The sequence below is a fragment of the Callorhinchus milii genome, unplaced genomic scaffold (assembly GCF_018977255.1).
Source record: "Callorhinchus milii isolate IMCB2004 unplaced genomic scaffold, IMCB_Cmil_1.0 Scaffold10, whole genome shotgun sequence".
Lineage (NCBI taxonomy): Eukaryota > Metazoa > Chordata > Chondrichthyes > Chimaeriformes > Callorhinchidae > Callorhinchus > Callorhinchus milii.
This window is the reverse complement of record NW_024704751.1, coordinates 571,260-585,911: the sequence shown is the minus strand read 5'-3', so window position 1 is coordinate 585,911 and position 14,652 is coordinate 571,260. Positions and strand designations below refer to the sequence as shown.

The 14,652-nt window shown below is 48.7% G+C and overlaps 3 protein-coding genes across 3 annotated transcripts; all 3 read left to right on the top strand.

Annotated features, from left to right (window-relative positions):
• The first annotated feature begins 121 nt into the window (after positions 1–121).
• On the top strand, positions 122–5,866 carry derl2 (derlin 2). Its single transcript, XM_007908444.2, has 7 exons — positions 122–267; positions 1,482–1,547; positions 1,766–1,839; positions 2,488–2,581; positions 3,116–3,311; positions 3,481–3,571; positions 4,553–5,866. Exons 1-7 carry the CDS (start codon positions 175–177, stop codon positions 4,656–4,658), a joined length of 720 nt encoding a protein of 239 aa, XP_007906635.1. The 5' UTR covers positions 122–174; the 3' UTR covers positions 4,659–5,866.
• A 1,553-nt stretch (positions 5,867–7,419) lies between these two features.
• On the top strand, positions 7,420–12,078 carry rcc1l (RCC1 like). The gene is made up of 11 exons (XM_042338614.1): positions 7,420–7,759; positions 8,535–8,664; positions 8,832–8,960; positions 9,101–9,167; positions 9,323–9,374; positions 9,826–9,910; positions 10,140–10,321; positions 10,443–10,530; positions 10,881–11,054; positions 11,248–11,333; positions 11,798–12,078. Exons 1-11 carry the CDS (start codon positions 7,478–7,480, stop codon positions 11,873–11,875), a joined length of 1,353 nt encoding a protein of 450 aa, XP_042194548.1. The 5' UTR covers positions 7,420–7,477; the 3' UTR covers positions 11,876–12,078.
• Positions 12,079–13,065: 987 nt separating this feature from the next.
• Positions 13,066–14,337, top strand: nupr1b (nuclear protein 1b). The gene is made up of 2 exons (XM_007908446.2): positions 13,066–13,508; positions 13,921–14,337. Exon 1 carries the CDS (start codon positions 13,233–13,235, stop codon positions 13,461–13,463), a length of 231 nt encoding a protein of 76 aa, XP_007906637.1. The 5' UTR covers positions 13,066–13,232; the 3' UTR covers positions 13,464–13,508; positions 13,921–14,337.
• Positions 14,338–14,652: the final 315 nt, after the last annotated feature.

Here is a 14,652-nt window from a genome sequence, read left to right as displayed (position 1 = left end):
GATTGACGGGCCCGCTGTCCAATCAGCTATGGGATTTAGTGCGTGGCCCGTCCCCCTCGCGGGCCAGGTGGCCAATCAACGCCGGATAGCTGGGCCTGTGCGGCGCAGGTGCAGTGAGCCGGGAGGGTCCGGTGCGGCGCAGGCGCAGTGAGTTTGTAGAGACCGGGCGGGAAGATGGCGTACCAGACGTTGCAGCAGGAATACCTGCAGATCCCGGTGGTGACGAGGGCCTACACCACCGCCTGCGTCCTCACCACCGCCGCCGTGGTAAGGCCCCGACTCTCCGCTAGTGGCCTGACTACAGGCAGGGTATCCGGGGTGAAGGTCAGCCTCTGCCGCCGGCCTCGGGGCTCCGCCAGCTGTTGCCCTTCACTAGAGCCGCCGATAACCCCAGGCACAGCCCCGGGAACCCCAAGGCGGAGTCCTGTAGCTGAGTGGGGTTAGAGCACTCGCCTCGCAAGCGAGAGGACCTGAGTTCGATTCCCGGTCAGAGCAAAACATTGGGCAAGTTTCCTTACTCCGCGCACACGCCCCTGTGTGCGGAGCCGTAAATAGGAACCTGGTTGTTAGCTGATTTGGCGGTCGCTTTCTTGAAGGGTAGTATTCCCTTCAAAAATAATAATAAATTGGTCACTCAATCCAAGACTGTTTGTGGACGCTGCTGTGCGCAATTGGCTGCTGTTTTTTTTGCCCACAAAATATACAGTCACTACACTTTACAATATATCCTGTGAAACCCTTTGAGATGTCTCAACGACATGATAAGGTGCTATATCAAATGCAAGGCTTGTTATAGGCATTTCCCCCTCTCTCACACGCACATACACACAAACACACTCACTCTTCCAAGTTGAGATGACAAATATTTGTACATCAGGTGAACTGCAAAAACAGTCACTACTTTGACAGTTACTGAAAGTAGGAATTGTTACTACCGCCAAGAAGGTGGAAGGAAAACTAGATGCTCCTTGTTTTTTTTTCACCTACCATTTCTTATGTACTGTACCAGTATTCTTGCCGCGACAAGTAACTATATGCCTGCTTGTTCCTTCTTTTGTTTTGACCTCCTGGCTGTTAGTTAGACACTTTTGCTCCTCATCTTAGATTGGGATGTTTAAAAACGAGTTGAATAGATCCTTGGTAGGTAAGGTTATTAAGGGATGTGGCCAAAAAATAAAAAATAATGATAGAACCATAGAAATTAAAGCACAGAAGGCCATTTGGCCCAAGGTATCAGTGCCAGCTCCCCTCAGTCCTGTTTACCTGCTTTTCCCAATACTCTTGCAACTGACTCTTAAGGTATGTTTAAGATCTGCCTGCTTAATAACATGCCAGAAGAGACAGAATGTTCCTGTCCCGGGATCAGTGGTGTGTGCTGTGACGCTTGCTGCTTAATCTAAGTGAGGAGCTGTATGTTGGATCAGACTTCACATTGCCACTCTTTAGCTACCCTAACAGTAACTCTTTTCTGTCGCTTTCAGCAATTAGAAATCATCACCCCCTTCCAGTTGTACTTCAATCCAGAATTAATATTTAAGCACTATCAAGTAAGTACGACTTTTGGTTTGTGTACTTAGTACCTCTCTTTACCAGCTCCACATCTGTGCCTGACGTCCAGGGTTGTGGCTGATCCCTTGTATCCTGACGACTCAATATAATATTAAATGCTGGGGACCTAAGACATTTCTTGTGGGAAGGAACAACCTGTAGTCTAATGTTCTCTGGTATCAACTGTGTGTAACATGAATCTGTTTTTTTTCCTTAGGTATGGAGGTTAATCACAAATTTCCTATTTTTTGGCACAGTGGGATTTAACTTTTTATTTAATATGATTTTCTTGTATCCTTTGACAGTTGATGACTGGCCAGTGGCTTAAAACTGCAAGTTATTATTTTAATTTTAAATGAAATTGATGTCAGATGGTTGCAGCTGACTAGATCTCTGGGTTTCCAGTTTTGGTAATCGTGAAAAAACAATTGACGATTTGTCTGTCCTGATCACAATCTCCCAGGTGATGTTCTCTTTAGGAGGATTTGAAATGTTTTATAACTGGTACATTGGGTAATGTGAATACATTGGGAGTGTATTAAGAGAATAGACTGAGGTTCAGCAGTGTTACATAGAGAGTGGCTGATGCGTGGAACAGTTTACTCTGAGGCCTGTGAGATAAGGATTTAGAGAGAATTCGATTGCTGTTTTTCACAGCGAAAGGGCTGGCTGAGTGAGAAAGGAAAGAGTTGGGAATGGTCAGATAGACCGTGCACGTTTATCTGGTTAGCTATCTTAGAATACATTAGAATATACAGTACAGAAACAGGCCATTCGGCCCAACAGGTCTAAGTTGGTGAATCTGCCTGCTTATCTTAAGTAGCTTTCAGCGTGTCTGTATTTGGAAGTTTTCTAATGATCTTCTGCTCGCTGTATTTTTATTTGAAATGCTTTTTTGTCAATATTTTGCCATCCTTTTCCTTAACCAATAAACCACAGGTACAGGTACTGTCGAATGCTTGAAGAAGGATCCTTCAGAGGCCGAACAGCAGACTTTGTCTTTATGTTTCTCTTTGGTGGATTTTTAATGACCGTATCCTTAAGGTTCAAATCAGAAAGGGAATTAAATGTTAGGAAAAATGTCTATGGAGGGTGGTTGGAATATGGAATTTGCTGTCACAAACTGTAGTTGAGGAAGATTCCATCAGTTGTTTTAAATGGAATTAAGTGCTTGAAAAAGAGGAAGATTCTGGTGAGGAAGCGAGCAAGACGGTGGGAATGGATTGGGTTGGCAGATGTGGAGACCCTGATGAGGGTCTGGCGTGAGAACTCATGCATTGTAAACAAATTGAACGGGGAAAAAAAGTTCTAACGGAAAGGGAGGAGGAGTGAACGTCAGCAGTTCGCTGCAGATTGAAAACGAGACTGCCATAAATGATGTGGATGAAGGCAGCTTAACCTCCCCCACTCACATACATAGAGAGAAACAGCTGGACGCAGTGTTTGCAGACTGGTACTCTAGTTGCTATAGGTCTCTCCCTCCCCTGGGAACTGTACAGTGTGCCTGCTGCAGGCTGTTGGCTAAATATGACACATTTTCCAATTGACTTCCTTCACGGTGTGCCAGATCTTCGGCCTGTTTGTGAATCTGGTGTTCCTGGGTCAGGCCTTCACTATAATGTTGGTGTACATATGGAGCAGGAGGAATCCATATGTCAGGATGAATTTCTTTGGACTTCTCAACTTCCAGGCTCCCTTCCTGCCCTGGGTGCTGATGGGCTTCTCCCTCTTACTGGGCAATTCCATCATTGTGGATTTGTTGGGTAAGAATACACGTCAACTCTCTCTCTCTCTCTCTCTCTCTCACTGCTGTGTCCCCTCTCTCCCTCTCTTTACCTTGTCCCCTTTCTCCCTCTCTTTAACTTGTCCCATCTCTCTGTCGCGCTCCATGTCTGTATCTGTGGCTTACCTGTGCTTCCCTTTGATTTGTAGGGATTGCTGTCGGCCATATATATTACTTTTTGGAAGATGTCTTTCCAAACCAACCTGGAGGAGGAAGGCTGCTCAGAACTCCGGGGATTTTGTAAGTTTTCTCCTTGGACACGAACTGCTGACGTGAAAGGCGCTGTAAACCCGTCACCTGTGTTCTTGAATCTCTGTGGCATGTTTGTACCAAGATAGTACCAACTCCAGGTCCGCTGATGTTCTATCAGCTTGTCTGGCAGACATCAAGGTCTGGATGAGTGTAAACTTCCTGCAACTGAATATGGACAAGACAGAAGCCATACTCCTTGGGTCTCGTCAACTTCTTCACTCCTGTGGATCTAAATTCCTCAACCTCCCTGGGCTCTCCGTCAGACTCATCGAACCAGTGTGCAACCTAGGCTTCGACACCCAACTGTCCTTCCTCCCCCACATCCGGGACCGCTTTCTTCTGCCTCTGCAACATTGTCCGCCTCCTTTACCTTTATCCCAAATGCAGCCGAAACCCTCATGCATACATTTGTCACCTCCTGCTTGGATTACTCCAATGCACCTCTCGCCGGTCTCCCCAGTTCCACCATTCACAAGATCCAGCTCATTCAAACTCTGTACCCACATCTCACCAGTTCTGGCCCAGGTTCCACTGGCCCCCTATCACCGAACGGATCGACTTCAAGATCCTCACACTCGTGTTCAAATCCCTTCACTCCCTGGCACCTCCCTACCTCTCCGACCTCCTCACTCCCCAATCCACCACCCGGCAGCTCTGCTCGACCAGCACCGACCTCCTGCTCGTCCCTCGCACTCTCTGCCCCACCGACTTAGGTCTTGCCACTACTCTCCAAAACTCTGGAACACTCTTCCTCAATCCCTCTCCCTTGCCCTCTCTCTTCTTTCAAGTCCCGCCTGAAGAATTTCCTGTTCGACCATGCTTACAGCCACCTCCCCCCTCCCCTCGGCTCGGAGTCAGACTCCGCCACTGTTAAGCTCTCTGAGATGCTACCCTGCATGGAGGACGCTATATAAGTGAAGTTTTTGTTGCTTTAACAGTGATGTTCATACCGATTTTGCCTTTCCCCAGGAAAGCCGTGTTTGATACTCCTGACGAGGATCCGAACTACAATCCGCTGCCTGAAGATCGGCCCGGGGGCTTTAACTGGGGGGAAGGACAGCGTCTCGGGGGCTAGCAACAACCGGACTGCTATCCTGCGGCTGCGCACCCACCCCCAGGATGTGCACGATCTCTGATCTTTCCCCAATGGACCACCGACTCTGTACCTCTGTTCTCCCTTCCTCCATCCCACCCCAAGAAATGGGGCCTTGCAGGTTGCTGAGTGAACCCACCAAGCGAGCGAGCAAGTGAAGCACTTTTCACTGGGTATTTGCAAATTCCTGAGGGCGATGTGCGATTGTCCAACAGTGCCTGAGACATCCGGCTGGCGTTACACTGGCAGACGTGATGTTTCCACCAGACTCCTTCCATCTCACAACTGGGAATCGGGTGTTCAATTCAGTTGTGTCTCAGAGGATAAGAACTGAGTTACACTCGTCCCAGTTGTCCCCACAAACACAGTTCTTTTGTACACCTGAGACCTTTTATGAAGAGCTACTGAGGATTCCGCTTTTACCTTTTTATATAAAAATGTATTTCAGTTTTACAATAGAAGCAGAACCTGTGGTCAGACTCGCTCACTCCACAGACCTCTCTCACACACATACACCGCTGAACACTTGTTTCCAGAAACAATGAGTAAAACTCTTGATAGCTGGTGCGTGCGGGGCAGCTGTGTGGGATTCATCCCCTGCAACGACCGAGCACAGTAACCTTTCTGTGAAGGTTCAGTTCAGTGGCATGCACAGTGGCAGCATGTAGCTGCGCTGATCACATCACCTGCTCCTCAGTCACCCCAACAGTTGAGCACCTGTTACTGTTAATGCTGCAGACGTCTACATGTGAAACAAGTGTGATATGTTAAATGCTTCAGAAATGCAGCTTCTTTGTTGCTCTGTTTGCTCGCACACAGAGTTGTATTCCAGCAGTGATCATTAACAGGCTGGCTACAATTGATAAAAACTAACATTTTCTATGGAAAAGTTGTACTTTATCCCAATATCTTTTGTAATCTTGAAATCCTAATAACTGTCCTCAGAATGTATTGTGTACGCATCATTGCCAGATTTTTATTATAAATTGACAGAGTTTTATCTGTTGGGCTATAAGGAGAAGCCGACTTGTTCTGTGTTCTGTGCCAAAACTTGATTTTGGATTTGTTTAGAGGGGAAAGGAGCATTTTAAACTTATAATTTAATCGTCTTTAGTTGGAGCATTCTGATAGTGAAACTGATCTAGTATAATGGACACTATTAAACGGTGGCTGTGCTCTTTATAAATGTACAGATTGCTTTGGAAATAACTTTTTTACAACCCGCCAGAAGCTTTTTTGACAACCGTGCAAGACACCTGTCTGTGCTTTTTGGGGATTTCCTGCAGCTGAGTTTGGTGGTGAAAATAGTAAAAAGCAACAATCACCATTATCATTTCCTGTTTAGAGAGCAGTGCCAGTGTAACAACAGGCAGAAAACCACTGGTCCGCCTACTCATCACTATATCAAATGCAAGGATTATTATTAATATGTCTAGCTGATTTTTAATAATCCTCAGATTTGATACAGTGCCTTTCACGGTAAGTGGATGTCTCAAAGGACGGCTATCACCCGAGTCCTCGCCTGCCTCCGCCTGTTCCCAGATCGACTTCAAGCTCCTCTCCCATAAATCCCTTCACGTTGTCTGATGTCCTACCCCTCTCTCCTCGCCTGGCCTGCTACGTGTCCCTGCGTTGTCTCAGCCACCATCAGTGACCAAGCCTTCAGACCAAGCCACCCCTAACCTCAAACTCCCTCTCTCATCCCTTCTCTGTCTCTAAAACCTACGTAAAAACCTATCTCTTCAACCGCACTTGTGGTCACTGCCCCGTGGGCATCCCTATCAAATGGGTTGTTGCCTTCCACAAAATATGCAGTCACTTCACTTTACAGTAGATGTTGTGAAGTGCATTAAGATGTCTTTCCAATGTAAAAAAGCCATGGATCAAAGTTTGGAGCCCTGAAGCGTAGTGGTTAGACCACTTGCCTTGCGAGCCAGAGGACCTGGATTTCATTCCTGAGTAGAGCGAAACGTTGGTCAAGTTTTCGTTGGTGACCGTTGGTCGGTCTTCTCTTTGACCGAGCCTTCAGCTCCCCTCTCGACTCTCTTCCCCCTCCTCGCTCCCTCCCTTCCCTCCCCTCACCCTGACCATTTCCCCCCTCCTCGCTCCCTCCCTTCCCCTCACCCTGACCATTTCCCCCCTGCTCGAGTCATGACCCAACTGTGCAGCGCCTTGGGACGTCCTCCTGACGTGAAAGGCGCTTTATAAATGGAACCTTGTTGTTGTTGTTGTACTGTTTAAGCCCTCTGAGCCGCTGCTCTGCATAGCGGGCGCGAAGTTGTTGTTACTCCACGCGGTTCTTGGTTCACCAGCAGTCCGAAGGAACCCGGTCGCTACTGATCGGCGGATCACTTTTCCGGGCGGTGATGATCCCTATTTTTTTTTAAAAAAAAAGGGAAGAAAAATTTAAAGACGATAACTTGATCACCCGATCCTCGGCTGTGTGTGGGGACGCCGCTGTGCGCAATTGGCTGCTGCGTTTCGCCCACAAAACGCACAGTCGCTACAGTTTACAGTGTATCCCGTGAAGCGCTTTGAGACGCCTGAGCTACAGATTACAGTATTATCATCTCCCCGGGAGGCCCCGCCCCCAAGGCCACGCCCTAGGCCCCGCCTCCATGACCCAGGCCCCGCCTACATGACCCCAGGCCCCGCCCCTGAGGGGCGGGGCCTGGAGTCATGGAGGCGGGGCCTGGGGTCATGGCGACACTCTCTTTACGGGGTTCAAAGGTTAAGTGCGATAGCAATGGCGGCGGTCAGTCTGAGCGCTGTGGCTCCGGGAGCCTGAGCCGCGCCGGGGGATGGCCGGGATCGTCAGCCGCCTCTGGAGCCGCGGCCTCGGGCCCCGGTGGCTGCTGGAGCCGCGGAGGGGCCTGTCCGAGGCGGCGAGCCGGAGGCGCGATGAGCCCTCTCCCGTCCACAAGTACGTGGGGGAGAGAGCCAGGCGGCGCCACCGAGTCTTCGTCTGGGGCTTCTCCCCCACCGGGGCCCTCGGTGTCCCCAGCTTCGTGCTGCCCGACAGCGGCAGGAAAAAGCCCAGGAAGATACAGCTCAGCCCGTACAGGTTGGAGATGGAGGCCAAGGCGAGTCCAGTCCAGTCCAGGCCTCGCCGTTACAGGCACATTATTATTATTATTATTGTAATTATTATTGTCATGAATAGCAATAATAATAATGCACATTAGTATTATCATCAAACAGATTAGGGCTGTAATGCAATTATTAATATTAGTGTATTTGATACAGCGCCCGATCGCATCATCCAGACTTCTCACAGAGCTTCACAGGATTTATAACAATAATAATCCTTGTATTTTATATAGTGCTTTTCACGTCTTCGAGACGTCTCAAAGCGCTTCACAGAATATAGTGTAAAGTGAATTGACTGTGTTTTGTGGGCGAAATGACAACAGCAGTTTGCTCTAATCTGATAGCAAGGAGTTATAATCAACAATTTGATACAGTGCCTTATCACGTCGTTTAGACGTCTCAAAGCACTCCACGGCAACGCTATATTAATAATAATAATAATAATCCTTGCATGCTTCACGCACAATAGCCTCTCTGACTGCTGATTTACTGAAAGTGTAGTGACTGTTTATTTGGTGGATGTTAAAGATCTCCCCCCACCCCCCCTCCCACATATACACTTTGGAATAGAGAAGGAAGTTTCTCTCTTCCGCCATCCTGGCTGACAATCCCCCAGATGGAGAGTCAGTCGCACCAGGGCTATTTCTGGTGTGTTGCTGCTTATACGGGGCTGCTGTGTTTGTCTTTAAAAACAGTCACTACACTCGGCAGCAGTTATCCAGGTGCCATAAACACCGCCTTCTTGTTACAGTTGGTTTCTGTGTGTAGATCTCCTCTGCTTCCTGTGGCTATGGATTTACACTGATGTCCTCATCGACCAGGGACATCACAAAGCTCTGGGGGATGGGACTCAATAAAGACTCACAGATTGGATTTCACAGGAGTCGACGTGATCGAAGTGAGTCACCAGCATGGTCTCAGAGGAGGGAGGCATGAAAGGCATGGCTGGGGAGGGGGGGGCGGCGAGCATGAGGAATGGTGGTCTCGAAGCAAGGCCGGTCTCAGGCACATGGGGGGGCATGTGTGCGTGCTCTCCACCCACTGCTGTAACTTGTGTCCTTTCAGCAAAGTGCTACGAATACGTCCTGGAACCTTCTCCAGTGCCGCTGCCGTTGGAAAAGCCTCAGGATACTCGGGTGCTGCAGGTGGCCTGTGGGCGAGCTCACTCCCTCGTCCTGACCGACCATGAGGGAGGCATGTGTGGTTAAGACAATGCATTGTAACGTCAGACATTTTCTGTGGATCGCGACTGTAACAGATCTGGCTCAGGCTGGGTTCCGGGCGGTGAGGGTCGACAGCTCAGTCTCCTGTCACTGATTATGGTTTGTTTGTAGTTTTCAGTCTGGGGAACAATGCCTATGGACAGTGTGGCAGGAACATGGTAGATGGAGAGATTTACAGGTCAGTGATTGGGCTGCAATGTAATGTAGGGGGTTCTGAGCTCCTGCACTCACAGCCAACGGGTGGGTGAGGGGGTGAGGACGGCAGGGGCAGGGGGAGCAGATGGGGATATGTGTGACGATGAGGGGCGTTGACATTGTCTCTGTCTCTCTCAGTGGCAGTCACATCATTCACCGGATCGAAGGCATTGACGGGAAGGTTGTGGAGGTGAGCAGTGACGTGATGATTGATCCTGAAAAACACGATCACGGAATGAAAAGCTTTCACGGTTCAGAAGGACTGAAATGCTTCCTTTGTTTCGCGTCTTTCTTCTTTCTGCTTTCACACCAGATCACAGATGATTACACGAGATAGCACGTGAGATTCAGCTGAAGAATCTTTGGCCTGTTTGATCTCATTCCTCCACGCCTCTTGTCCTCCCATTACACCATCCAGTTGTTTATAAGGGAGTTCACCGCCCTGGCCTCAAAGCCTCCTGATAACTGCTTTCCAGTCATTCGTTCCCCTTTGTATGCAAATAAACACTTCCTGGTGCCTTAATAACCTCCTGGTGTCTGTCCAGAAGCCTGTGGCCTCCACAGTCTCTGTTCTTGGTTGTACACATTGAGAATTGCTCCACTGTCTGTGCTCACCTGCCTCCTGTCTCCCTGATTTCCAGGTCTCCTGTGGACAAGATCACAGCCTCTTCAGGACAGACAAGGGAGAGGTTTACTCCTGCGGGTGGGGAGCAGATGGGCAAACAGGTGAGAACAGGAGAGTGGCAACTATTCAACGTGAGGAGGAAAGAGCCATAAACAACCGGCTCCATTTTCCTTCCTGCTGAATACTTTGCACACGGGACTGACATCCGATCTCTGGTGTGTGTTTATGTGTGTGTATATTGGGGTGTATGTGTGTATCAGGGTGTGTGTGTATATGTATTGGGATGTGTGTGTGTTATGCCCTGACAATCACTCACTCTCCTTTCCCCAGGCCTCGGGCACCACAACATCAGCAGTCGGCCGGCCCAGGTGCAGGGGGACATCGCAGGGGTGGATATCGTACAGGTGGCCACGTACGGAGACTTCTGTCTAGCCGTGTCTGCAGACGGCCACCTGTTTGGCTGGGGCAACTCTGAGTATATGCAGCTTTCTGCAGTGACTGAGTCCACACAGGTCAGTGAATGTGGAGCCGCACAATAACAGACATCACTGGGGGTGGGGGGAAGCGGAGGGGGTTAGTGAGGGATGAGGCTGAGGGGTACAGTATGTGTAGTGACTGTGTTCTCTGTTACAGTTGTTGGCTCCGCGCCATTTGCCATTTGCTGGAGTTGGGAAGGTGGCACAGGCAGCGTGCGGTGGGTCCCACGCAGCTGTTCTGAACCGTGAGTCTCGTCCTTTTACTGGTCACGGCCTGTCCGGGCACATGTTAAAGATCACCGCGACGTGGAAAGAAAAGGGAGTTTCTCTCCCCGGTGTCCTGACGGACAATCCTCCCCCTAGATAAAATCAGTCAATGGCTGTTTGCAGGAAATTGCTGTGCGCAAGTAGTCTGCCGCGATCATCTTACAAAACCCTGTCACTGCACTTTGTAATAAATCCTGTGAAGTGCTTTGAGATATTTTTATGTCGTCATAAGACATTGTAACAAATGCACAGATTATTTATCCTCCTATTGAGACACAGAATCAGGCCTTTTGTTGAGAGGAAGGAGTGTCTCTCTGTGATCCCGCAGGAGATGGTGATGTCTTTGTGTGGGGCTATGGAATTCTGGGCAAAGGCCCAGATCTGTCAGAATCCCAAGTGCCGGAGATGATTCCGGGAACGCTGTTTGGTCGCTCAGAGTTCGCTCCTCATGTCCGGGTCGATCAGATTCGCTGCGGCCTCAACCACTTTGCAGCCATCACCAGTAAGTAAACAACAACAACTTGCATTTATATAGGGAGGGGGCGAGGCATTCACTTCAAGATGCAGGAGAGTGTCTGTAATGCAGGGGGAGTGTGTCTCTGAGTCACGTTTGTCACAAGGCAAAACGATGGAGCAGTTTGAGATGGTTTACTGCCCCAGTTGGTGTGTGTGCTGACAGTTGCTCTGGGTTACAGATCAAGGAGAGCTGTTCGTGTGGGGGAAGAACCTGCGCGGTTGCCTGGGGATCGGGAGACCTGACGACCAGCACTTCCCGTGGCGGGTAAGATCTCACTTTATCGTAGGCACCGGGATCCGTCTCACACTATCCCATTCGGCCTGTCATGCTCAATCTGTAGCCTGTAAATGTAGTAAAGAGTCCTGTAGCTCAGTCTTTGCAAGCGAGAGACCTGGGTTCAATTCCCGACAGGGTGAAACCTTGGGCAAATTTCCTTACTCCACACGCCTAATAATAATCCCTCAAAAAAAAAAATAATAAATTGGTCACTTCAATCCACGACTGTTTGTGGGACGCTGCTGTGTGCAAGTGGCTGCCGCATTTCGCCCACAAATATACAGTCAATTCACTCTACAGTCTATTCTGTGAGGCGCTTTGAAAAGCGCTTTGAAAAGCGCTATATCAAATGCAAGGATTATTATTATTATTATTAAAACCTCCTCACTGCTGCAGTCTCTGAGCCGCTGAAGAGGCCGGAATTTCATGTGTTTGTTTATCCCGTTTCCCAGGTGACTGTCCCGGGAGAGGTGCTGGATGTGGCGTGTGGCGTGGATCACATGATTGCTCTTACAAGATCATTCATCTGAGCACCAAGTGCCATGAGGGATTGGCCAGTGGGCAGCCTGGGCTGGGACCCGGCTCTGCTCTGTGGGGAAGCCTGGTGTTTCCTGTTGGGAGTGAGATTTTGGGATGAGGCGGGGCTTTGCCAGGCCTTTTGTGTATATAATGTGTGTACCACTGTGTTTAACTCAGAACTGTAACCATCGAAATAAATGTCAGATTTGTGCAATTATTTTATATTGATGTGACAATAAACATGGCACAGTGAGAGTCAGCTTTCTCATCACATCTCGCTGTCTGCCATTGCCCCCGGGCTTCTGTTACTGATGGGAAGGAGAAGGTATTAGTAAGCAAACCTGTTCCTAGTGACATGCTCGCTCCCCACTGGAGCTCTCTACACTGATCACTCCGGGACTCGTGTTGTTAATCCCATTCCCTGCTCTCTCCCAATCGTGTCTGTGCTGGTGCTCGCTACCCCAATGGAGCTCTCTACTCCAACCCCATTCCCTGCTCTCTCCCCATAGTGTGTGCTAGTGATTGCTCCCCCACTGGAACTCTCTAATCCTCCCCAAATAATCATGTGGAGTCCCGTAGCTCAGTGGTTAGAGCACTCGCTTTGCAAGAGAGAGACCTGAGTTCAATTCCAGGCAGAGGGCGAAACCTTGGGCAAGTTTCCTTAGTCCACACAGAGCCTAATAATAATCCCTCCAAAACAAAAAACAAGAATAAATTGGTCAATTTCAATCTACGACTGTTTGTGGACATTGCTGTGCGCAATTGGCTGCCGCGTTCGCCCACAAATATACAGTCAATTCACTTTACAGTATATTCTGTGAAGCGCTTTGGGACGTCCTCCCGTCGTGAAAAGCGCTATATCAAATGCAAGGATTATTATTATTCCCTACTCTCTCTCCCCCTTAACTTTACAGTGTATGTTCCTCTTCAAATGTTTATGTATACCATTTGAAGCTGTGGGTGTGCTTTTGAATAGGGCTTTGTTCCATTCCCCGCCTCCTCCCCGAACTGAGCTGATGAACTCCACCAGTTGGGGTGCAGCAATCAATCCACAATTGTCACCAACTCGTTTTAAGGGGGGAGGAGGGGAGAGTACATGTGTTTCGCAAGACTTGTGTTATATAAAAAACCCAGTCAGTAAAGCAGCCCGGCCCAAACTGGCCTGACATCACAGTGGCCAATGAACACACACACAGCCTGGCTCAGGGCCACACACACTGACTGATGCGGGTTATTTACACATAAGCTGCCTCGCCTGGCTCCATACACATTGTCCTGCTGCTGAGCAAAGAACGTCTGGAGATCTGATCTGCACAGTCTCTCTCCTCTCATTCTTTCTCTCGCTCACTTTCACCGAACTAACTCAACATGTCTCATGACAAGGACAGCCTCGACTCCTTTGAGGAAGCTCACTACGATCACTATGATTACTATAACCTGCAGGATTACCCTGTTCACTCCGGGGGCAAAGGCAGGAGCAAGAGAGAGATGGAGCAAAACACTAACCGGCCCTTGCCATCGGGACACGAGAGGAAGATCGCGGAGAAGCTTCGCAATAGCGAGATGAAGAGAAAGCGAGCCCGGAGCCTCTCCTCCTAGCCTGACTTCTCCCTCCCTCTCTCTCTTTCTCCCCCTCTCTCCAAGGTTTGCAAAACTTATTTTCGTTACAAACTCCTACGATTTACTCATGTTTGGTTTTTAATAGATAAAAGAAAATCGGTGTATTTTGTTTCGCTTTTTTTTGTTAAGAGAAAGTCACTTTCGTGATTTGTAAAAGTTCCTCCCCAGCCCCACCCTCTCTCTCTCCCAAGAAAAACATTACTAAGTTTGTTTAAGAATACTGACGTGTGATGGGCGAGGCTGGATTCAGCTTGAAAACAACTTGGTGCTGTGTCTGTGTGAGAGAGAGAGAAAGCTCACAGGATTTGCTCTAACTCTGGGTTCCTCACAGATCACAAACCCAGAACTTTTATAAATCACAAAGTGGTGCGAGAGTCCGGCTGCTGTTGAGGGTTTAGAACACACAGAACTGAACTTTTTGTGTTTCTCTCCACAGGTTTACAATGCAATGGATTTGACCATGAACTGGACATGACTTGAGATGTAGTGCCAGAGTTCGGATGTGTTGTCATTCTGTGCTCTCACTGAAGTACACTTCAGTGCCTTTCACAATGTTTTGCTAGTTATATGTTTCCTGAATTCTGGGCAACATGTTTTATATTACTTGTGAAGTTTCTGTTGTGCAAAGGTTGGGATTAAGAAGCCAGATTTAGTGTTTTTCATTATTTCGCAGTGAGGACCTGCAGTATCTGCAATGCTAACTGTTGCTGTAATACAAGCCTGACGTTGTGTTTAACACTTTGGTTCTGGATTAGTCATTTTCCTCCTTCCTTACCGTTTTCATTTATTGAATATTGATCACGAAAACGTAAGTCAATAAAGAGATACCAGGTGTATCTGTCATTTGATCTGATGTATCTGTTGTATCTGTCATTTGATCTGTCAAGCGCTACTGGACACTACCCCTGCATGAATGGCGCTACATGGCAAGTTGTTGTTGTGATAGTGTCTGAGCCGGCTCTTTGAAAAGAGCTTTTCCAAATCAACACCACTCCCCCCGCTCTCCCCATAGCTCTGATCAACCCCACTCCCCCGCTCTATCCCCATAGCCCTGATCAACCCCACTCCCCTTCTCTCTCCCCATAGCCCTGATCAACCCCACTCCCCCGCTCTCCCCATAGCCCTGATCAATCCCACTCCCCCGCTCTCTCCGCATAGCCCTGATCAA